The sequence below is a fragment of the Bactrocera latifrons genome, unplaced genomic scaffold, assembly GCF_001853355.1.
Source record: "Bactrocera latifrons isolate USDA-ARS-PBARC rearing strain unplaced genomic scaffold, ASM185335v1 scaffold_87, whole genome shotgun sequence".
NCBI lineage: Eukaryota > Metazoa > Arthropoda > Insecta > Diptera > Tephritidae > Bactrocera > Bactrocera latifrons.
This window is the reverse complement of record NW_017537567.1, coordinates 214,508-240,762: the sequence shown is the minus strand read 5'-3', so window position 1 is coordinate 240,762 and position 26,255 is coordinate 214,508. Positions and strand designations below refer to the sequence as shown.

Here is a 26,255-nt window from a genome sequence, read left to right as displayed (position 1 = left end):
CATCGAAAAACTCGTAACAGAAGAATTATTATTTATTACTTCAAGAGCACAGAAGCTACATATTTGATATATGTAGACGTTCCAAGCATCGAAGAGACAGTGCACAAACACATATATTTATATGCTCATAGGTATAAATTCGCTAATAAGTACACAGATTCACAACTACACTTTGACACACAATTAAAATAATTTCTTATTTCGGAGTTAAAAATCACGCAAACACGAATAATCAAATACACAAATAATCACATTTACAACTCATGAGTACAGAACCACACGCTCTTTAAGAATAAAATGCTCTGCACTTTCCAGCAAAATATAAATAAAGTGGCGAGTAAATGTTGAGTTGCATAATTTGCAGAACGAATAAATTTCCCATAAAATAATATTTATACACGTGTATTTGTATGTTTTTAAATATTTGCGCACTTACCGCGACAGAAATGCACCGCCGCCATCGTCGCGTATCAGCAAACGGCCGCTGTTGTGCTGGTGCAATCCCTGCGATGACATATCGATAAACTCGCCGCTCCCCACCGCTGTGGGACGGAAGCTGCTGCTACCCGAGCTCGTAACACTGCCCGAACGACTAGCCTTTCCACCGGCGCCGCCAACAACAACACCGCCACTAGTACCACCACTCAGCTGTGGATATGAGATCAATTGCTGCTGTTGGTGTGAAAATGATTTTGTTGTCGATGCCGATGTAGATGCAGATGCAGTCGCAGACGCTGCAACAGCTGGTGTGATTGGTATTAATGCGCCAGCTGCATTACCATTGCCCACAGTCACGGGCGATGGTATAGGTCGTGGCGCTGTGGCAAGACGATTGGTTTCTGGTGTGTGCGCGATACTCGTATAATGCTGCGGGTTGGTGGAGGTGAGCAATGCCAGCGACGGAGACGGAGACGGAAATGTGCAAATGGACAGGAATATGGTTATTAGTAATTTGTCATAAATATAAATAAAAGCAAAAAAAAAACACAAAAAGTGGTGTACTTACCATCTGCAGTACGTCGCACTCCTTGGGCACCACATGCAGTGTCAACACTGAAGGCGTTTGCTTAATCATCGACACGATTGTACTGTACGCAAGCCCGGCGATGGGTGTGTTGTTCACCATTAGAACGCGATCGCCCGTCTGCAGGTTGGCGTAGTGAGCAGGTCCGTTCGTTTGAACTTCTTTTATGAAAATGGTTTCCATCGCTTTCACTTGGTGGTGGTACGGATCAGATGCTTCCTACACACGCCAAAGCCAGTCGGTTAGTTAGTCAGCGAGCCAACCAGCCAGCCAGTCAACCAAGCCAAGCCAAGCCAAGTCGAGTCAAGTCAACAATCCAACAACGCAACGCAACGGCAGTCAAAGTGAGCCAACAACACCGAAAAATCGAGCGGCGGCGACGAGAGCAGCAATTGGAGTCACAGTGGAAATCGGCGACAGCGTCGGTGTGTGTGTTGAGATTCGTGTGCGAAAGAGGTGAAATAAAAGCAGAAAATTGAGTGAGTGAATGAGTTGCTCGACGGTTAAGTGTGAGAAAGTGTGCAAAATAAAGCAAAAAAAAAAAAAAAAAAAAAAAAAAAAAAAAAAAAAAAAAAAAAAAAAAAAAAAAAAAAAAAAAAAAGTAACATAATAATAAAGCCAAAGAGGCGAGAGGGGGCGGTGGTGTAAGAGATATGTTGGTAGATTTTTGTTTAGTTTTTATTTATTTGTTTTGTTTTTTTTTTTCTCAAATGTATGTATTTATAATGACTGCTGTGAAAAAATAAAACTAAATAAAACGAGCAATGTCTGTTGGTTGCAAATACGAAAGAGTGCTGTTTTTGTGGTGCTGGTCGGTCGTCACGTTCGTTTTTATTTTACGAGTATTACTTTTGCTATTGTTGGAGGTGTTTGTGTTGTTATTTAAAGTGGCAATCAACGAAGCATGGCAAAAACAAAAGCGAAAATGCTCAGCATAAAAGAAAGGCAAACTTTTAAGCCAAACAAAATCAGGGAGAACAACAAAAACAACACACACAGAAGTGCATGCGAATAACTGTAGACTGACCGTCTGATTTTACACTGAACTGGGGCGCTTGACGGAAGTTCGCTATGTGCGCATGATTCTTTACGGTAAACATCAGCTGGTTATAAATGGTAGAACCTAAATCGCTTTTCGCAAAAGTAATAAATTTTAGGTCCCGACTTCGGTATTTCATCTGGTACGGAAAAGTGTGACTGAGGTCTCAGTCGCCATGAAGACCTTATCAAAAGGATATAAAATGTTCGAGTAGTTCTTCCCTACATGACTCGTTATTAATGAATTAATGGGAGAACAGCTTCACCGACAGTATCCGAGTGAATTCTGGTTTCTGCAGAGTAAGTCCTCGATATTATGTTTCAAAGTAATTTAACCTCTGGAACAATAAATTGATCGAGCTTTCAAACGATTTTGAAATAATAAACGTCACCATTGAAAATATATCTAGATCCGCAAAGCAAGCTAAGAAAGGCGTCAACAAACAGGACGGAACAAGTTCGTCAAGTCGGCAGAATTCTGTCGCTACAACGATAAGGATGTAACAATTCTCGAGAACTTTAAGAAATACACTGTAAGAGCGTTTTAGGGTTCTAAACCACGAAAGCACTATCAGCATTCTAAAATGAGAGTGAAAGACTTTTCATAACTTTGCAAAAGAGGCAATTTTGGAGACTTTTTGTCTCAATTAATAGGTCAAAACATATTGAAAACATCTAAAATAAGAGCCGTCATCTATAGTAGATTTTGGCGATACGTGAAAATTTGGAAATGGACTATAAACGTTTCCAGAATATTGGTGGAACATAAACGGCTTGGTTAAGGTGTTGAAGGATGAGGATGTTTTAAAGTTGGAAGGTGCCAAAAATAGAAAATATTTATACCTTTGAAACTGAGCTCTTCAGTTCAAATAAATAAGATTAATATATCCGCAGCTTTGTTAAAACGACATTTATGAATTTAGTTTCTCTCCTTGAGAACTTGGACGATTTAAGAGAATGCCTTTTTAACAATCACACCAAATTTGTTAGTTTTTTGCTTAAGTTAGTGTAGCTAAAAGGTTGAACCTAACAGTTACCTCACGTGAACAGCTTATCATATCGGCCCGTTGTGGTAACTGATATACTATATAAGTGACTGGTCATAAAACTCTCATAAATCGATAAAGCGCTTCATGTCTATCACAAATCTGTTAAGGCGGCTACTTTCAGTTTCGATTGTCTCCTCAGAAATCAATCTTGAGAAAGCTAGACAATGGAGGTGATAATAGCTGGATGTTTCCAACACCCCTTCTTCCATACAAATTTTACAACTGACATCCAACAAAAGGTCTAGCCTTACGAATGTTTAGAATGAGTTTCTACTATTGCGACAAGGCGCACTTTGTTAAGGACAAGCAGTTTATCTCCTGAGTTCAATTCTTGGCCAAAAGGACCAAGTCGGCCTTAAGCAGGTCATCAACCAAGGACCGCTCGATCTAAAGGTCTAGTGTTAGGACGTAAGATGGCAATGGAGATTTTATAATGAATTCCTACTATTGCGGTAAGATGAACTTTGGACCTCGCAGTCGCACAGAAACTGGTCATTAAACAACGATCGCGAATCCAAAGCTTCAGTACTAGGGCGTAAGTTGCCAACGTAGATCTAAGACTTTTTATCTAAAAAAAAAAATCAAAATAATGTCTAGAACTAAGTTTCAAAACATCAAGGCACACATTTCGAACTTTCAGCGCACCCCCTCAGGCTGACTTTATATGCAAAAGTCGCACACATGCGTAACTCATTCAAGTGACCGTCGGGCAAATAAATGTAATACCCCCGGTATGTGTAAGATAATGGTTGGTATATTTTGTTGAGGCATATGTACTTTAACTTTAACGCGGCTTACCTGTGGCCAAGAGGGATCATCTTCCGGTGGATAGGCAATGAAATGACGCAGCGTAAAACCGAAACCTTGATTCGGACGTCGTCGTATTACAACGACTTTTGGCTGTATGGCGCTACTATTGGTGTCTTGCAACATTTTTTTGGCAAATGCGGCTAGTTTTTGTTTGTTTTTTGTTTCAAATAACGGTGAGTTTGCGGCAGCACAACTATTACTGCTATTACAGCTACTATTATTAACAAGTATATTCCTTTTTGCTTTTGTGTGCGGTAGGTATGCTGGCGGTCACTGTCTTAATGTCACTTCTATGGTATTTTACTTATTACGTTGACGGACGTCGGAGACGGGCGAAAAAAGGTTGATTATAGTATTTAGTAACGGTGAGTTGGCAATGTTGGTTGTAGTTGGTGCTTGCTGTTGTTGTTGTTATTGTTGAAGCCATGCGTTGTTGGCTGTGCGCGTTCTCAAAATGTCCCCATTTGTGCTTACATACATTTGCGCTATAAATGGTAATTTCAGGTTGTTTTTTTAGGGTCGCCTTTGTTGTTGTAACTTGTGTGATTTTGCTGTATGCTTTATATTACAACTTTTTTAGTTTTCGTTTTGAGTTTATTTTATTTCATTTAAACTTTTTGCTTTTCCTTGTACTTTCTTGTACTCCGTTTTCGTAGGGGATTATGCGGTCTGATCCGGGTTTTTGTGCGTCATGCAATTACACTTATGTACAACCATCGGTGGCTTGCTTTAGTCCTTCGCTGTAGTCCTGCGTTCTTCGCTGCTCATCGTATACCATATCGTTTGATATTGGTCCGCTTCAACGTAAGGCTTCTTCGGCCTCTGTTGCACCCTCACTCACCACCCGCTTTTTGGGAATTTCGACTTCCACCTTCAGACTTCGACTTGCTGAGTTTCGATTTTCATTAAGTCATGCTGTTGATTCACATTGTTCCTGTTCCGTTTTGAGAGATTTTTTTTTTTTTTTTTTGTTTTTAACTTTTCACACCATGTTTTTTGTTGTTGTTTATGATGCATTTGCCGCTTGTACTATATACATAATCTGAAATAAAGGCAAAAAAAATATAGAAATGGATCAGGTTAGTTGTCTGCTTTAAGGTAATTAAGTTTATAAAATACGGAAGGAAAGCTCAAATATATTTATAGACACTTCCTGTAAGCGTGTGTGGCATGCCGCGCCAATTAGCTAAATTACCAATGGACAATAATAATATTACCGCTAAGTTAACTGGCACGTAAACCATAACACAATAATTAATAAAAATTGAAAATAAAGAGATATAAAAACTAAAAACAAAAATTATGTACAAAATAAAAAATAACAAATTGAACAAAAATAAAAAACAAATACAAAAATAACAAAAAAAAATTTATCAAAAATAACAAAAAATCAAAAACTAATTTGCGAGCGAAACTTTAAACCTCATTTCCGGTGTCAAAGAAAACCAAAAAATAAAACAACAAAAACACATAGGTAATCATGAAAATTACACAAAATTAGCGAATTGCGCCAAAACTCTATTGGAGCACTCGGAACGAATTGATTATTTCCGCAAACAAAGCTCAGCTGTGGCAGACGAGGAGCAAATTGGTTTTCTAAATTTAATTTCAGCTTGCTGCAAAATGTATTGGTTACAACACCAAAGCAGATAAACATTTTTAATCCAAATTCGCGCAGTCAGCAGACACTGATATATGTACATACAGAGTAGGGTGACCCAACAACTATGCTATTGAATCCATTGGTGAAAATTAATGAGAGAATTTTAATTTTAGCTGCACCGTGACAGGTGCTTTTCTTATATCATAAAAGAGTATATAACATTTTTGTTTTGATTTTCTTGGGTCAGTTTGTATGGCAGCTATATGCTACAGTGGTACGAATTGAACAATTTCTTCGGAGAATGTACCGTTGCCTTGGAAAGAAATCCTTGCCACATTTCGTGAAGATATCTTGTCAAACAAAAAAGTTTTCCATACACGAATTTAATTTTAATCGTTCAGTTTGTATGGCAGCTATATGATATAGTACTCGGATCTGAACAATATGTTCGGAGATTGGAGCGACGCCTTTCACAAAAACTCATGTCAAATTTCGTGAACATATCTCGACAAATAAGAAATTATTCCATAGAGGAACTTGATTTCAGTCGCTCAGTTTGTATAACAGCTATATGCTATAGTGATCCAATATCGATGCTACCGACAAAAGAGCAGCTTGCTGGGGAGAAAGAACTATCTGCCAAATTTCTGATCAAAAACTCAAAAACGGAGGGACTAGTTCGCGTGTATACATTTTATACATCGACTAAGCTTGACCATTTAATATAATATGTTTAGTGGAACAGTCAGATTGCTCATCCACATTTTCTAAAATAAAACTAAAAATTTTGTCTTATCTATTCATCAGTGTTAACACATAAATTAATTAGGTTAGGTTAACTATTTGCGCACCCTAATGCACATATATTTTTGTATTCAAGTTTGCAAGTTGCTGATTTTGCAAACAAATTAACGAACCGCGCAACAACAACACACCTAACATGTAATTAAAAATTAATCAAAAATCATAGCAACAAATTGCGTTTAACCGTTAAACACACGACTTGTATTTACTATATTGCCACAGTCTCTTGCACGCTGTGCTGTTGTAATGATTTAATGCTTAAAATACATAATAAACAATAAATAATAAATGGTGTAAAATAAATTTAATAAAAAAAAAAACAAGCAACCATGACAACAAGCATTGCAAATCACTGCAACAACAACCAGAGTGAACTCAAGCATTTATGGGCGAGTAAAGGCGCACGCGTGTCAGCGCCGCTCACAGCGGGAAAGTGACTTTTATGAAAAATATTGTAAAATTCAATTAAAATTTAATGCCGCTGTGACGACGCTGCCATGATGCGATTATTGCAACAAAATTCGTTAGACGTGTGTGTGTGTCTGCTGGTCACTGACCCATTGTCTAGCACATGGGCAATTCATCACTAATACCATCACCTCAGCTGGTTCGCTTGCTTTTACGCTATTTCGGCTGTATTTGCGCCTGCGCAGCAACATTTTCACACATACCCATGCATAAGCACATCTATACATACGAAACACTCAGGTGTGATTTAGTATTTTTGTGCAGACATTAAGCTCAAAACGTTAATAGAGTTAAAGGCTTTCGATTTACGACTCTGTGACACACGCCGATAGAGCCAAAAGTCTGTAGTATGTAAAGTAATTTGCAACAACAAAATATGATGTCATGTAATATAAGGCATGAAGTTGAAAAAATTAATGAATTTTTAAAATTCAATTCAAAACAAGAAAAAAATTTTATATTTTCAGTACGCTAGATATCTTATTCCGCTGAGAGTTGCTTAGATGTAGTTAGCAAACAACATTACACTTCACTCCCAAAAGTAGGCAACGAATAGCTGAGCAAGTAACTTTACCTTTTTACAATTCGCTCTCAAAAATAGGGAACGAATCGAATAGCTTCTAAAAAAAAAGGAGTCATAATGGTCTTGGCATTCATGGAATAAAGAAGAAACAAAAACATGTTTTTTAATCTGACTGAAGTACATTTTTTATATACCTATAACAGTCCAGAAAAGAAGATTAAGGGCTGGGATAAGCCAAAAACATAGATTAAATGCCGTTAGTACGGAACCAACAAACCTTGGACTCGTTTGTGCTAGTAAACATTAGAGGTGTACGTAAAATAGCTGATTTTGAAAAAAATACTACGTGAATAAATTCTAACATACATTTTATTATTAAATGGGTGATGGGTGATTTTTTCAATAGCATTTTCTTGACAGATCGAGTCATGTCAAGCTGTCATGTTATTTTTGTTCAGTATTGTTTGGCATTTCATCATGGAAAAACTTATATAGAAAATTTTACGATTGTACTTTTTGAGAAGATGCTGAGGCCACCTTTGGAAACAGATAATCTTCAAAAACTAAATGCCAAAAAATGTTCTGTAGAATGATAATGAACATTCCTCATTAAATTTGAAGTTTCTGTGTTTTTTCTTTTAAAAAGAAGGGAATCTCGGATGGATCATATAATATGGATTTATATAATATTTTTTATACATAGAAGATAACAGAGTACTAAATCAAAACAAATAAGCAAATAGATACAAAAGTATTGGCCCAATATCACAAAGGTTCTAAAGCATCCTCAGCTTCAAATTAAGTTCTCAGGAATTCTAAGAATCTTGACATTGACAAAGTCGTAAGGAAAATTGGTTACTTTAGAAGAACTTTACTTTAGCACTTTTATAGAAAATTCGTAAACAACGCAGAACAATTTTACTCCAAATCATAAGAGAAGCTGAAGTATATCTCTTCCTGGCGATAATTCAAAATGCGTCGGAGGCCTTTCATTACCCCCACTGCCACTATATTTGATTTGTGAACATTTTTCTGATCAACATTGACCCAGATTTGACATTTTCACCTAATTTTATAGAAGTTTTAATTATAATCATTTGAGCCAACACAAGTATGTCAACGCTTAAGAGCTTATTATAATCCTGGTCTACCCTACATTGCCTTCAGAAAATTTTGTTTTTCTTTTATATAGATATTTAGACAGTTTTGAAGTCATATTCATAAACCCACGGGTCGTCACCAGTAAGCGTTTGATGTAGGCTTCTCACTCGCGGCATTTTGGAAATGCCGATCCATAAAAGCTGTTGAGATTCTTTGCTATCTAGCTGATGTCAACACGATGATTTTCAAGCATTGTTACTCTGACCTTTTACGTTGTTCGCGACATTCACAGATTAACAGGGAATGATGGACGACTCCTATGAGGCCAATTTTCGCTGACTGCATATGCAAGTGTTTTGTGTCATCCAAATAGTTATATATGTGTTGAAGTAGACTCTTGAATACACTTCTGCAACACTTTCAACGATTCTATAGCTTCCATTGGAAACAGAAAATTTCAATTTGTCAAACACAAACTAATTGACAGATGGAAAACATAAAATAAAAGAATGTACCCAATCTATAAAAAAAAGGTATCAATCCGGGAACTGAAAACGAGTCCTTCTCTACTGGTATGAAAATGCAATAGGACTTTCAACTGATTCTTCTTGTATCTTAATGTTTTTCATATAACTTTATATTACATATCTCGAATATATACACAATCGTATATAATATGTCACCTGAAAGCTTGGTCTTTTCAGTAGGCGTGTTTTTTAAGTAGCTGAACCAAAACCCAGCACACAATCCAGGGCAGGGATGTTTTGCCTTTTCACTTTAGCTAGCCTTCAAACTGATGTCTTTTGGCTGCGCAGAGGATACTTCGACTAAGGCTGGAAGTCGTCAGTTGCTTGAGCCATATGTAAAGAATCGTTCATGACCACTCCGAAGTGAACTTTCCTCACTTGCGTGAACTTTTATACATGGCTCCATCCTTCTCGGTACGAGTTTTCGAGAGAAAGGTTTTGCACAAGATATATGGTTCTTTGCGCATTAGCTACGCTGGCTCACGTCATACGAATGGACGAAAACACTCCAGCTCTGAAAGTAATCGACGCAGTACCCGCCGGAGGAAGCAGAGGAAGAGGAAGACATACACTCCCTTGGAAAGACCGGGTGAAGAAGGACCTGGCTAAACATAGAATCTCCAAATGGTGCCAAACAGCGAAAAGAGAGAAAAACTAGCATGCTATTGTAAAATCGTAACTACTTAAGACACGTAATTAGAATTTTCTAGATGATTTGACGAACTTCTTCTACCAAACAGAGAATCTTATAAATATTACACCGAACAAGATTTGGGTGGTGTAAGCTATAAAAGGCGACCCATCAAATAAATATTGGGATTTATATCTGCATCTCTGCATCAATACAAATTGTATATACCGAAGAGAAATGAACAGCAGAACTGATTTTCGAAAAATAAAGCTAATAGCAGCCGGAACGAACTGACCTCAAAAGTTCAAGCAGTCGGTGCGTTCGAAGTGCCAGCAAGGAGTGTTTGTTTTAAACACTATTTATTAATTTCATAGCGGAACTTATTTGACAGACTGTTGGAATGTAGACACAATAATAACAGTGACTCAGTGTTTCGTTGTTAATTCTGAAAAGTAAAATTTAGTGTTGAAACACAGAAAGGTAATTAAGAGAATTTTAATTAAAAGTTGAACTTTTTTTAAGTGAAATTAACTGTAAAACAAGCGGAAAAGTGTTGTGAAAGAAAGCAAAATAAAACCATAAAAGCAGCAATGAAGTCTTCGAAAATGTAGTTACAACAAAGACTTTAGCTAAAACAACAGCGGGCGGCCTCACTTTGAGTAATAAAATCCAGCGAAAACAGAACGAACTCCTTTTTTGTTTTCCACTCATATTTTTTTTTTTTTGGTTTGTGTGGCAACATTTTTTACTACTCCCATTAAATGAAGTGAAAACTATAACAAAAGGGAAAAGTAATGGCTCGCAGAAAACCCTAAAATGGGCAACAGAAATGCTGCGCAATCGCAGAAAATTGAAATAATTATTTATCGCACACGAATTTGAGGCGGCAACTTGCGACAGTAATAAGCCGAGATGAGGCAAGCATTTACCAGGCAGTGGCAGAAAAACCAAGCAGCAAGAAGAAGAGAGCAGAGCGAAGGCTAAGTGACGGTTGAGCTGGTGCGGTCAGACGGTGTATGAGTATTATTTAATAGCGCATTAAATTCATATTTTTAACGCGCTTATACAATAGCCAACGCCAAGCGAACAAAGCGAGGCGGCGCGAGTGAGCAGGCGAGCGTTCGAACATAAAAATAAAAATTTCACACTAAATTACAATTAAATCGTCACACTGTTGTTTACATTTATGGCAACCAGCCGGCGTATTGGCGGTCCAACGGCCGCAAATAGGCGACCACGATGACGATAACGACGACGGGGCTTGAAAGCTTGAATGGCACACTGACTGAATGCTTGAATGAGCGTGTGACGTGGCGCGCATGCCCGTGTAATACAAATAAATTTTCGTCCAACACCAACAACATACACTTGTGTGTGTTCGTATGTAAATATGTATGCAAATACAATTCGAAATGGAAAATAAAACAAAACAATTGCTTGAAGGTTGTTGCTGGGCGGCACTTGCAACAATTAATTACCCAGTCTGGCAGTCGGCGAAGTAACCACCCACCGGAAGACATGAAAACGTTGCATGGTTGTGCGTTCAATGTACAAATATAGCATAATGCTTATGTAGAAATATTTTCTGCAATGAAGTAATCCAGCTAGTCTAAAAAAAATACCTAATTTACACAAAAAATTACTAGCTAAATTCGGAATAACCTCAAAAATATTAGTTAGCGACTAGTACTTTGAAATTAAAACTATTCGAGGTAGGAAGTAATTTGCAAAGTTTGAACATAATTTTAAGCCTTATAATACGATTTATTTAATTTAATTACACAAAAATTATAATTTTCAAAATAAAATATACATATTTTACTTTTCTCTCAAGTGCTATAACTAAGCACTAACTTAAGATATAGAACTGTTGAGTAAAAATTTTGAAAAAGTGGCCGTAGTACACTTTTACACTCGGTATGGTATGAGAAGGCTTTAAAGGAGCCGGGGTCTAAATTGGACGATGAGGCATGGCACCGCCCACTTTTAGGTAAAGTCACATATCCGACCGACCGGCTTCAATAAAAATTTCTCGGACTACAGCCACGCCTACTTCCCATTTAACACAATTTTAAATTTCATTTGATTCTTACCTTTCGAGTGTTCGGCAATTAACATAACGGGGTAAAACATTGCATGATTAATGCCTTTTTCATGAACAAAACTTGTTCAATTCCAACAAAAATTGTACAAGCTCCTAAGTAGCGAATATTTGGGCCCCAGTACCTGTAGTTGACTTTTTACAGGAAATATGGATCAATGCGTGAGATATATAAATGAAATTCAGGGAGAATCCTTTCCTTACAATATTATTATATCTCTGTACATATATCAAAAAACATAAATATTTTCGAACTTCCGGGTGACAATATGTAAGTTATCTTAACAAAACTGAGAGAGCGTGTATTTCTTACAACGTTACATATTTTTGCTTAGTATCAACATCTGGTCAAAACTCGACCTAGAAATCTAGAAAACTAACAAGCAATTTGCAAGAGTATAAAATGTTCGATTATATCCGAACTTAGCTCTTCTTCACTTTTAAAGTGAAAGTACATTTACGAAATTTAATGTACTCTGTTAATCGACGATACATTTTGAAATATTTTGCATTCCCTTGATATGGTAGCCTATATCCAGGGGAACCTCGAAAAAAAGGTGAATGGGAAGGAGGAAATTTATTACAATTACAAATAGATATATACAGGACAGCTTATATTGCAAGAACAAGTCAAAATTTGAATTTTTGAAAAAATGGCGACTTCCCTTAGAGCAGCTTAAATGGTGTTTTCAAAGTCGGTTACTTGAAAACCTATAAACCGATTAGTCTCAAATTTTAACAGAAGCTTCTTAAATATATTTTCTAGGAATTAATCGATTTTACCGATAAATATCTTTTATAAACAATGTCAAAATTTTGGTCAAAAACCATTTTGTCCAAAGTTTTACTTTGCCAAATCCTTCGATTAATTACTATATTTAGCAATACTTTAACGAAATCTGATTGGTTTTTTAATTTCGGAGATCCAGTTCAGAGATATAGTGGTCACCGTCCCGGTTCAGTTCTCAAACATTAATATACTATGGTATAATAATTTCAGCATAACTATTATTTTGAGATAGGATCCAATTTGAGATAAGATTCATTATTTTATTGATAAAAGAGAATGGGACTTTTCTGATATTGCCGTAAAATGAGTTCAATGAAGGAACAAAATCTTTACAACCCTAAAAAAGGTTATTCAAATGCCTTATAATGGTGATGGGAGGTCCGCATGACCTTCAAGAAAGCAGTTGAATATAAGAAAATAAAGATCTGAACTTTAGCTTAGATAGTAAGTTTAACACAAAGTATCATTAACGAGAATTCTTCAGAAACCAAAACAAAAATTGTATTATTTTCAAACAGTTTCAATAGTTGCACACCTATCCTAGTATGCAAAATTACTGACTTATTACTAACTATTTGTTTGCTTTTAATTCATACAAGCATTTAAATATTTCATTACTTGAGCGCGATCATATATATATACGCACACATATGTACATACTACATAAATATATATTTTCCTAAGTATGTATGTATGGTGAGCACATATAAACTTACAAATTTCGTTGCAATACTGACAATTTCTTGTAATTAAGCGAACATTTTGAAATTTTCAGCCAACCAAAAGAGATTGTCTGATAACTCGTCGACTTGGGTGTGCACCTCATACATACATATGCACATACTATAGCATATAGTGTGTGCTTACACAGAGCAATCGGACGAATATGCATATTCATAAATTTAGCTATTGCACTTGTGTTTTTGTGAGTTTGTGAGTGGCTGTGTGCGAGTGCACAAAATTATCGCTTTTTTGAGCATATTAGCGTTAATTTCTTAGCTCGCTCTTTATAGTTTCCAATGAATACGAAAAATACTGCTATAACAATTACTAATTTTGTTTCAATTTTTTGTTTTTAATTTTTGTACTTTTAAAGTTTGTTCAGCTGTACACTTTATTATCTGTGTTGAGCGCGACAAGCGGCGGGCGTGCTGTCGTTCGTTGGCCGTCGCTCATATGTACGTGCCCAACCAACTGATTTCAAATTGAATTTTCAAATTAATTGAAGTGTTTATCAATAAACTAACTAATGGTAACCAAGAAAACAAACCGAAGCAATGGACCGCTCGAACGGCTGGCTAGCTCGTAAGACAAAAGCGCTTGAAGCAACGGTGGTTCGTTAAGTTTGATGGAAGCAATACAATTTTGATTAAAAAAAAAGCGCTGCAACTAATTAAAAATTATACTGAAAGTTGATTAAGAAAAAAAGATAACACCTTTGGTAGCTTTGAAATTTAGGTAAAATACATGTATGTATGTACTTCGTATAAAATAACTTTCAATAAAGCAGTTCAAAAATACTTTAATGCAACACTTGTCAGATTATATTATTTATATAAAGTTTCATTATTGGAAATCTAGTTTATTCTCTACTGAAATGCAAAATACTGGAACTGTAGATTCAAGATGAAATATCTCCTGTTTGTTGGAAGATCTCCAGCTAACCTAATTTTAGACTTCGTATCTACTGCCGTCTTTCAACCAAAGGTAAATGACCTCACAGTATCACTGGATCATTAATCCCGAATACTGTCTTTTTCAGAGAGGCCATCATTCACTTCAGCAGAACAGGATTCTCCATTTTGATCCAAAACCCTTTGCTACCTTTCGGGCAAGAAATTGATTCATAAAATTTAAACTGATTTTCGACTTACTGATTTGAAGTGAAGATTTTAATATCCAAAAAGTTTTTCAGAGTCCGGAACCCTTTGCCATCTTTTGGGCAAAAAATTGGTTTCACGCTCATAAAGTATTTGATTCTTGCGGGCCAGGACTGGCCCACCTGTTTTCGACTTACTGATTTAAAGTGAAGGTTTTCACAACCAACAACTTTTGCAGAGACCGGAACCCTTTGCCATCTTTCTAGTAAGAGATTGATTAGATGTACATCAAATTTTAGATCTTTGTAGACAAAAAACTGAATCAAGTTTTTTTCGATTTCCTGATTTGAAGTAAAGGTTTTCCCATCCAAAAAATTTTTGCAGAGACCGTAACAAGTAATAAACCGGAGTATAGAGACTACGGCTATGTGGTGGCCCATCGCTTTCAAACTGCAGAAGAGTTTGGTAAATCATCAAAGTTGTATGAGATCTGGCATTATTCTGGTTGAACACTACAACTTTTCTATTGATCCATACTCGCCTCTTTTGTTTGAGCGCATCACTCAGTTTAACCACAATACAGTTCAGAATTAATTGTGATATTGTCGGGCAAAAGCTCAAAAAACGATTATCATTTTTAGACAATGATTTTATTGGAAACACATAAAGAAGGTAAAAATCTTCAAACTAAATGTTCGCGTACGGATATCAAACTTCACACGAACCTAAAAAAATGTTGTATCAATCTAGTCTAAATTTTTTATCGAACAGTCCGGGTCATTTTGAATCAGGTGGACTACTACCGCGAATACCACCTAATTCAGTTTACCGAACCTTCGAAAGGTTAAGGGCTAAGAGTTGCCAAACTGGGCTAAATTGTTTACCGATCAGTCCGGCTCATATTTGATCAGATGGAGTTCTAGAGCGAACCTTCGAAATATTAATAGCTAAGAGGTAGCATCATTTTTGTCGACGGTTTCGATCGTCAATGAACGTATCACAAGAATCATGGCAATTTCTTAGCAAATTAGTAGATTTTAAATTCCCAAAAAAGCTTTAAGGAAAAGCTTCTCAGAACTTTGCGCCAACCATTCAAATGAGCCTTTTCACAAACGTTAACATAACAGTTTATTTACTGAGTGATAACATTATGTTATTACAAGGAGACAGCTCTGGCATTTTTGGCATAGTTTTTCTCGTGTTCTTCAGTTACTTTCGAATATTTCAAAAATCTCATTATATATTATTTTTTACTGCCGTTACACGCCCACCACAAAGTAAAAAAGACATACAAACTTATGCGGTTGCAAGAAGTGATGATTCTGTTATGTACATACATACGCATCTATGTTTACTGTTGTTGTAAGTGAAAAGTAATGTTAGAACCTGTACATTAATGGCTCTGTACACACACACACACACCCACATATGTGCACTTTTATTTATAAGTATGCCAACAATTGCACTCACCGCCGCACACAACCCACGCACAATGACAAAGAATTGGCACACATTCCAAACAATTTATTGACTGACAAACTGACGGCCATAATAAATGTACATAAACATGCGCACACACACTGTGATATACGTATATATCGCTGTACAAACATAGCAATTGACAAAGCGATTCATAAACAGAAACAACATGGGTGAATAAAACAGTCAATAGTCAACTGACAATTGACAACAACTGGCAACAGTCAACTGTCAAACGATGGCCACGCCGAACAGAGGAGACGCACCGCAATCATGTACACATATATACATATATATTTGCACGGATGTATGGATCTAAATGAAGAGGAATTACAATTGAACTGATTGTCTGACCGCGCGCACTAAGTGAAATAACAACAATAATAGCAATACTAATGTGCGAGAAAAAACAACGACAATGACGACAACAACATCAACAAATAGGTGATAATACTGAAAAGTAGCGCACATAGCTCAATTGGAAGTATCGGCAGAATATATAGTTGACTTTAGTGTGTATATGTGACACATTGAAGGATTTCTTTACTATCTGCTGTTATTCATTGAAAATCGACACCGAAGTATTAACCGCACATCTGTATGCATGTACAAACAGTAACGGTCAAAAGACTGGCTACTAGAGTAAGAGGTTTTAAAAAAATACAGTTCTTTAAAATATGCTTTTGTACTGTAGAACTTCGACTCTTTGTCAGACGTCGCTGATTTAAACGCTACTTGGGAGCTACTTGGAGGCTAAGATCCCGACTGGAATCAACCTCTTAACCTAGCCTAGTGAGAACAAGCATTGCACTTCGCTGACGATCGTAGCAGCTTGCCGGTCTACAGACTAGATAAGGAGGCGAAGCAAATGGATCTGGAAGTGAAAGAGGACAAGACAAAATATCTTCTGCCATCAAACAAGTCGCACTCGCTACTTGACTCACTGATCACATGTGTTGTCAGTCAGTCATAACTTCGAAGTCTTAGATACTTGGAACTAGCAATAGCACCAACAACAACCTGAATCCAAGGTAGAATAACTCTTGCCAACAGTTGCTACTTCGGACTGAGTAGGCAATTGAGAAATAAAGTCCTCTTTCGACGAACAAAAACCGAAATATATAAGTCACTCATAATCGCCGTCCTACTATATGGTGCAGAGACATAATCGATGACAACATCTGATGAGTCGGCCTTACGAGTTATCGAGAGAAAGATTCAGCGGAAGATTTATGGACCTTCGCGAATTGACATCGAATGAATTAAAACACTTCAGCTCTGAAAGTATTCGACGCATTACCCGCCTGGGGAAGCAGAGGAAGAGGAAGACCTCCACTCCGTTGGAAGGACCGGGCTACGCTTGGAATCTTGAAGTGGCGCCAAGCAGCGAAAAAAAAAGAACAACTGGCGATCTGTTGAAAACCGCGTAAGCGGTACCTTCGCCAATAAAGAAGAAGAAGCAGGCGAAAATTCTTCTCTTCGGTAACGAGCACTAAAATATCCACTAAATAAGTCATAACCATTTCTTCTCTTTCATTATTTATTCTAACCATGATTTCCAAAGTTTAATAGTAAAAAGCCATTTACAAAGAACTTTCCTTACGAAGAATTACAAATAATGTGTTGATTCTAAAGCAGTCTCTGATCTAATCACATTTGACCCGGATTGACAAAAAATCAGTATTCTCATGTATCTTTATTATCGCTTGGAAACAGGCCTTCCGAGCCCATATAACAAGTGTATGGAAGATTGCATCAAATAATCTTCCATACGCTTGTTATAAGTACCTTCAGCGCATTTGGGTTTTCGGTTCGAACTCATGTTTAGAGCGCCATTTGATAGATTCTTGGACGGTTTTTACGTCATTTTCATAAATTCACCACTCGTCGCCACGAATAATGCATTTGAAGAATATAGTGTGCTCAGCTACGTTGTCAAAAAAGTCTTTTGCGACCCCTACAAGACGTTTCTGCAAAAGATTCAGGTCTTTTGGTACTAGTACAGCATTCAACAATAATCGAAATATGAGATTCTCTGCTACTTGATGCCAACACGACCATTTTCAGTCACGGTTTCTTTAACTTTTTCGATGGTATCGCCATTAATAGATGTGGCAAGTTTTCGAAGACTGCAGGAAATGTCTACAGCAAGGCACAAGGTGGTAAGACATAAATGGAGTATATCTTTTGCACTTATCCCGCATTGGCACGAATACCCCGTCAGCATCTGGGGTCACCACGGTATGATACACAAGAGGAAGTATAGATAGTGAGACTGCAGAGTGTGTAAAAATTCGCGACAAGCGCTGGCATTCTAAAGGATGACTACTCTTCATAGACCTGAACACCATCTGATATCGCAAAGGACCAAAACTGGTCTATGCGTGGCTTATTGGGCCTACCAGATTAACCTAACCTAACAAAAATACAATCGTTCCATTTTCACTCTTTAGAAATCTGCTGCTTGGAAACCTTGAAAACCATTTTCAAAACATAAATATTAAAAATATTATAAAAAAGAACTATGGCTTACACAGTTACATGGCCACCGCTGTATTAGCTTATATACGGTACATACACACGCATATAAGCAGATACTATTTAATAGAAATATTTTTAGAAGTCACAGCAGTGTTAGAAGTGGAAAAGTGGAAGTCTAACGGCCCTCGATTTGAGCCGCTTCAATGCTTCATTCCGTTCACAAGTAGGTAATGAGCGAGGGAAAGGTGAAACTTCAGCACATACGCACACATACACCCATATGTAACATATAAACATGTACTTGAAGATAAAAGCGCTCGTCAAGTAACATTATCTGGAAGCAGCGAAAAAATAGAAATAAACGAATGAAATAAACCTAACTGCAAATGCAGTAAAAGTTATTGAAAAAAGAGAAACAGAAACACACGTATACACATATGACAAGACATATTTACGCTAAGAAACCAAGTCATCTGCCACGCGAGAAACCACAGCAATTTGAACACTTGCATATATGTGCATATATATGTATGTATAGTACATAAATGTACAATACATATATTGTTATAAATATTGGTGTGTTCTTTTCCCATGGTAAGTTGACGACTGGCAGCGACCCAAAATTGCTTGTAAGCGAATATATAAAGTATTGTATGATATGTATTGATTTTAATTGAACTTTATTTATGAAGAATATTCGGAGAACACGTGTGTACTTGAAGCACATGCCTCAATATGCTCTGCACTTGACGGGACAGATGTCATGTGAACTCGGACTCTTTCGTGTTGCAAGTGACAAGGTGAAAATCTCGAAAGAAAGCAATATCAACTTTGATTATTATGATGCCCAGTTGGTGAGCCCTCAAAACACAAATTCGTGGAAAACTGTTAAGAAGAATATGTTGCTGTTTTAGAGGTATTATTAAAGTTTCGTTATTCATACTATGTCAGAGCTTTTAAGGTATTAGTTGCTTCATTTATGTTTAAGATTACCCCCTAAACCCGTATCAATTGTCAAGGCTGCCGCTGTATGAGCATTACCTGCGCAAATAGTATCTACAAAACTCACGATGGATTATACGAAATCACCGGAGCGGTTCCCAATTTTCATCCGACCAAGGACTCTCAACCCGGCTGTATTCGTTAAAAATATTTTAGTAAATGGCTTTACTGTGAATTGGAAGGAATGTGTTTCGAACGCGCGGCTCAATTTATGATCAACATAATTGGCCTACTGAGCGTACTATTCGTAACACCGTCACCCAACTTGAGACCAAGCATTCATTATTGGATAATATTCGACCGAATTGATCACGTCCATCACGCAGTGAAGAAAATATAGCAGCGGTAGATGCGTGTGTACGCGAAGACAGTGGAAAGTTGATTCAACGTTGCTCACAGCAAATCGAAATCTTAAATTGAAGGCGTACAAAATTCAGATTGTGCTAGAAATGTAGCCGCTCGACCTTCCCAGGCGACATGACTTCACTCTATGAAAATCTCCGAGAAGATATGACGATTTCGAGCCAAATTTTTTTTAGGGATGAGGCCCTTTTCCTTACGAATGGGTATGCAAACAAGCAAAATTGGAGCATTTGAGACGAAGAGTAACCTTAAGAGATTCAATAGCTGTCATTTCAATCAGAAATAAAAATGATTTGGTGTGGTTTGTGGACCGGTGAAATCATCTGTCCATATTTCTTCAAAAATGATGACGTTCAGAACGTAACCGTAACCTTCATCACACCATGATAACCTACTATTTGATGCCTGAAATTGAAGCTCATGATCTCGGCGACATTTGGTTTCAACAAAACGACGCCACTTCCCACACATCACTTAAATCAATTGATTTATTGAGAGAACACTTCGGTGAGCAGATAATTAAACGTTTTTGGCCGGTCCATTGACCACCAAGATTATGTGATATGACATCCTTTGACTATTTCTAGGGGGATATGTAAAGTCTAAAATCTATGAGGAAACTGTGATACACGCCTTGGAGCAAAACATCACGCGTCAACATTTAAAAGCGATAATCTTTAAAAAATTAATATCAAAGAACGATTTTTTCGAATAACAATAAACATTCCCCATTCAATTGAAGTTTCTATATTTTTTCCTTAAAAAAGTAGAGGACCTCGATATGGATCACAATTTAGTGTGAAAAAATCCAGATTTATCTAAATGAGATCAACCACTATTACCCGTAAAAGCTTGATAGTTTTCAGGCGCTTCTTATTGCGGAAGTTCAACCCCCTTTAGTATTTTAAGAGGGAAAAAAGTATGCATATTCCTACCTGGAATTATATCGAAAATATCTGTACACCTAAAGATGGAATGATAAAGAAATTTATATACGGAATTGAATGCGTGCCTGTAACAAAGATGAAGCGAAACTCAACCGAAAATTTTCGAAACAAAAAGTATACATAATAAATGACTTGTTTACAAAGGACTTATACATAATAAATTAATTTAAATATGCTGCTTATAAAGGAAACAAATAAAGCAAAAATATATACATGTTGTATATACTTGTGTACATATGTACATCTGCTTGAATTTAACGCATATCGAATGAGGGAATTGAAAGAACTTTCATTCTTCACAAACACGCGCGCAAAAGTACTTCATCAAAATAATAAATTATGGCATAAATAAATGCTTAACTTAAAAAATAGCAATAAAAAAACAAAGACAACAACCAAATATACACAAAGCGGTAAATTCATTTCGATTGCAATTCATTTCAATTCGAACGAAATGAAATCAATTCGAGACAATGAAGTAAACAGAACGCAACAGCGTAAAGGTACAACGAGGGAACTAAACAACAAATTTACATTGAAGAAAAACACAATATGTACGATAAGTAGATATACTACATATATATACTATCTATTATATCGGCAGACAGAAGGTTTTCGTTGTTTGATATCTATCAACCTCAAAGCAAATAAGAAACCAATTGGAAAGAGACGAGGAGATGTGGGGTAAACATAGATATTTCACCGTGGGGCGGTAACGTTGATGGGAACTGATAAATTTACTGATAGCGCAACATAGTAGCGAGTATATTGTAAATGAGAGCGAGTGATTTACACAACCGCGTGTTTTGTTTCTGGGAATATTACTCGTAACTGGACGATTGTTAGATAATGCCTCGGTATGGTACTTTTTTTACGCTTTAAACGTCTGCTACCTCACCTATCGTTGGTGCCTTTAAACTCGCCAAGGTGTTGCAAGTAAATGCGACAAGCCGCGACACACAGCGAGGCGCTGACGGTCTGGAAAAGCTTCTACTGTATATCTTAACTGTTAATGACATTTTGTAATATTTGTACGCCTTTCCGACAATCGAATGACTGATAGCACATGAGCATAAAGGCAATTTCCTATGGAAATAAGATTACACAATCGGTCATTTGATGTTGATTTTGGTGTTGCTGTTGCTGTTTGCATAGCTGTAACTTCGTGTCGATTTGTTTAATTAGCAAAGGTAGACAATTATTGGCCTTGGAGAGGTTAAAGAAATTTATACTACAATATAATATACGAATGGAAAGATAAATTAAATGTATTGGGAGCATCAAATAATGATGATTCATGAAACTTTTAAGGATATTTTGGTTTACCAGACCCTAGAAATACTAGTTAGGCTACCCTTGAGGTTAGGTAAATTATTTCGGTGCTCAAAGGAAAGTGTTAGATGCTGGGCTTAGCCATGGACATAGATAGAGACACTTCAGATCTCCCGAAAAACTACACTATGGACAGTGAAAAGTGTTCAGTCGATTTCAACTAAACTTGTATGACTTCTGGAAGAGATCATAGTTATGCTGTCGTACAAATAGGACTTACATAAAGTTGATGGAAGACAACAAACGTCGCTCATTAAGAACATCTAGGTTGGGTTCTTAAAGTACGCTGACGATATTCCAACGAACAGCAACACAGGACCCAGTTAGGGTGTACTACAAATATGGAATTGATTTCTTACACTGAGAGTCAATGAATTCACTCATTAAGCTTCTTTCTGTGAATGATGTTTTTTTACCTACATATATCAAAATTTCGAGCTTACGCTGATGTATAATATAGCAAGCTATGCTTACTATGTATAACCTTAGACCCCTACCCCAATTGTGGATATTGTACTTATATTTGTGTCAACTGTTACCCCTTTGGGCCTGAGCCCTGCATACACCGAGCGCTCGTATGACTCCGACAACTTCTTTGCCAGCCCCTCGTCAAACCGAACCCCGTCAAAGCGGCTTGTTTCCTGTTCGATCTGCTAACTGACGTCGGTGAGATCATCCAAAATTCTATCACGATTCTATCACAAAAACATCAATTTTGACGTTAGTTTCAAACCCAAAAATTTCAAAGAAAATATAAATTTGCTGTGGCAATAAACCAAGTTCTATGAAAGCTGCAATAAATCTGATAACAATTGTTCTCTTTACTTCAATTTGACTTCAAGATGATCAATTGTATTTCAATAATATTTGCTATAGTTTAAAGCATTATTTGAAAGCTATAAATATGTCATAAACTTCTTTGTTTCTTATGAGTACTTCCAGTACAAAAGTTTGCTTCTGTAACCAAGTAGCAAAGCAGGAAGCAACAACACATAAAGGCATTAACCGACAGGCTTATCAAAGGCGGCTTAATTTCCAATTAAATATAATCAAAAAGAGACCTGTCAACCAAACAACAAAAAACAAAGCGAGTAGTAAGTAAAGGGCAAAAGAATTGAACAACAATAAAATTTAAATAACTACTGAAAGGATACTTGAAATAAAAACAATTGCGAGCAAACAATATAAATAAAAATTACGCGCTTTTCACGAGAAAATTATGTCATAAGCGTGCATAAGCGCTGGACAGGGTGTTAATATTTCAGCTGCCATAAAGCAATCCAACGCCATAATCCGGCTACAACCTTCAGTGTGGTAAATGCGATGTATAAATATATATACAGTTATGGTCAAAATAATAGGGTGAGAAATATATGGTGAACTTATAAAACATTAAGGTATCTACAACAATAGCAACTGAGCTATATTTGCTTTTTTCCCTTACAGTTAGGTAGGCGAGGCGTTGAAGATCATTGCAAAAGGCGGAAATTCTGAATTCTAGACCTGGAAGTCAACGCTTATTATTTGCAAAATCTCACGATGGTCGGTCCGGATAGGATTGTTAGACGTCCGAATTTTTTATAAACCGCGATATGACACTATAACGTGTTTGGGGATGTTTTTCCAGCCATTATGGAAAATATAAACAATCTGCTTTACAACCAAATACTTGAAGATATTATGCTGCCCTTTCGACTTTAAGAAAGGATGGAGTGTAGAAGTTCAAGCAAGGGCGAAAAGTTCTCTGCGTGCCATTAACTTGGGAGTGCCCAGAAAAGATTATTTTACATATGGCTTAAGCAGTTTACGTATCCTCTGTGTAGCCAAAGAATACCTATTTGTAGGCGAGCTAAAGTGCAAATACGAGTCATTCCCACAGGGTTGTGCGCTGGGTTTTGCACCCGTTGCGTAGAACACACTCCCAATGAAAATATCAAAACGGCCTCGGATGAGAGGCCTCCCTTTTGATGACGATCTCTGCAAAGGTGTTAAAGATAAAGAACAGAATTAACACTGTGTAATTAGCCAGAAAATAGCCCCAGAAACACGCGTGGTTTGACTAAAAGCAATGGAGTACAAATTATGAATGGACTTGCGCAATCAGTCCCGGACTTAAATCCTATAGAAAATGAATGAAAAATACTCAAGAAACGCATTAGTTCAATGAAGTCGAACAATGTAGTTGATGTTATAGATTGGCTTGCTCAATCAGACCCACATCATTTGGAACTTGTATGGAAAATATTCAAGAAACGGATAGGTCCAATGGAGTCCCTCTGTTTTTAAGATATCGATCTGCAATTTTGCGCACGTCCTTTTCTTCTTCTCAAGAAGTTGTAAATTTATCGGAACCGCCGATATCGGACGACTATAGCAAATAGCTGTCACACAAACTGAAGGATCGAAATCAAGTTCTTGTATGACAAAGTTTTTCATTTGGCGAGATATTGCGACATGTACATATAATTACCCAAACCAATGGTATAATATCCAAAGAATTTTTTCAGATCGGACCATAAACTCACCGCTCAAAATCAAATTTAGGAAAAAACTTTTTTTTAAGGATTTTTGTAGTTGTTTTTTGACCTTGGCAAAATCTGTCTGCCCTATTATAATGTCCATAACTGTATGTATGCAAATACTTACTCTTACTTAACTATGAATTGAGCGATTCAGGCGTAAAGAGTAAAGCGGCGCATGTACACAACTGACGCTGCAATATAGAAATTACCATGTATGTACTATATAGTATGTATATGTATATGTAAGTATATTGACCGCGTCGCGCACCTACAGTGCAACATTGTAGTTATGTGTGAATGTATATATTTTTGTGCGCATAACCGTGGGTGTTGCAACATATTTCGCTTGCCTTGACCGTGTTCTTTGACCTTTCGCGCGCACATGAAAAGCTTTTCCTTCTCCCACAGTCAGCCAGCGCCAAGACTATTATGTCATTCATTGATTGTTGCTTATTTTCTTAATGTAAACAACAAAAAAGGTGGATGAGTAAATAAGCGCATACAAGCAAAACAAAATAATTGTGCATGTAAAAATTGATGTATGTATGCATGTATAGGATGTATTTAGAATATGTGTAGCATGCGTTCGAAAATGCGTGTGCGTTCGCGGTCGTTCGCTCGCCTGCCTATCTGCTTTTGGTGTTGGTTCATCCAAAGCCAAATGTCGGCAAGTTGCTGATATAAAACAGTGTTGCTGCTTGCCGCCATTAAAATTCAATATTCTCGCCTTCTTCAGCTTTGCAGTTTCATTTTCATTGCGCAGCGACGTCATCGGCGCTCATGTGGCGCTGGAGCTGTTGCTGGCTGCCTGTTGCCTGGTGCGCACAGTCCGTCTAACACGGCAGCATTATGTAAACATTTCCATTTTGATTTAGCAAACATTACCAAAATAGCCATGCTCGCGTTGAAAAAGAACAACTTGAGGTACACACACACACAAACGCACTCAACATATCATATGTAAGCTCATTGCGCGTCACGTCGGCACTTTCAAGGCTCTTCTGATTTTTATTCCATATACTTATGTGGAATTTGTACTTGTATCCGGAGGGAACAAAGCAAAAAAAAAATAATAAAGCAAACAATAGGATTCCAGAGTGTCTTTGATGACGACATAAAATGCATTTACCTACTCATCGTCGCGCCGGATGCTCCTTTATTTAGTCGTCAGTTTGTGCATTCGCATGTAAATGCGTCTAATGAACCTGGTCAACTCTCAAGAGCAATGCCAAAGGTACTACAACAAAGCGCAGTTATGCAATGAATGGGTATGAAATTCACACACCGCGTTTTTTTTTTAAAGTTATGCCTCACTTTCTTGCAAGATGGTCAAAGCATGCATCATACGGGCAGCACTCTTGCAACAGCGTTTGCGCTACTTGCAACAGAAAGCTGAAAACTTCCTTGCCTCCAATTAAAAATGATTTTAAGAAGTTCCAAATATACATACACACATGTAAATATGTGTATACTCTACTGAAACTCAAACTACTAACGCATATAATGAAATTTGGTATAAACAACTGAAATGGTGTGAGGCATAGAGAGCGACGTTGGGGAGAATGAAAAGAAAATTATATTTTTTCTTCCAACGAAAGAAATGCTTTAGAAAACAAACAATGAGCTTCAGGTAAAACAAAAACGCACATTGTATAGACGACGGAGCAACAACATATGCCAGCAAAACCAAAACACAGGTGAAGACATACAGAATTAAGAACAGCAAGAGTATTTTTATGCATTGCACAGTGGGATAAAATTGACTAAAGTATGTAAGTGATGATTAAATCAAAAAATATATATATAAATTAAAAATTATTATTAATTATTGTCAATTGAA

The 26,255-nt window shown here is 36.9% G+C and overlaps 1 protein-coding gene across 1 annotated transcript in view; it reads right to left on the bottom strand.

Moving 5' to 3' along the window:
• The window catches only part of LOC108977333 (rho GTPase-activating protein 21), a gene marked incomplete in the record, with an annotated part of 109,524 nt that overhangs the window by 57,372 nt on the left and 25,897 nt on the right, over nt 1-26,255 (bottom strand). Inside the window, 3 exon segments of the mRNA XM_018946953.1 lie at nt 437-867; nt 1,007-1,243; nt 3,910-4,873. Of these exon segments, the coding sequence (XP_018802498.1) occupies nt 437-867; nt 1,007-1,243; nt 3,910-4,044 (803 nt within the window).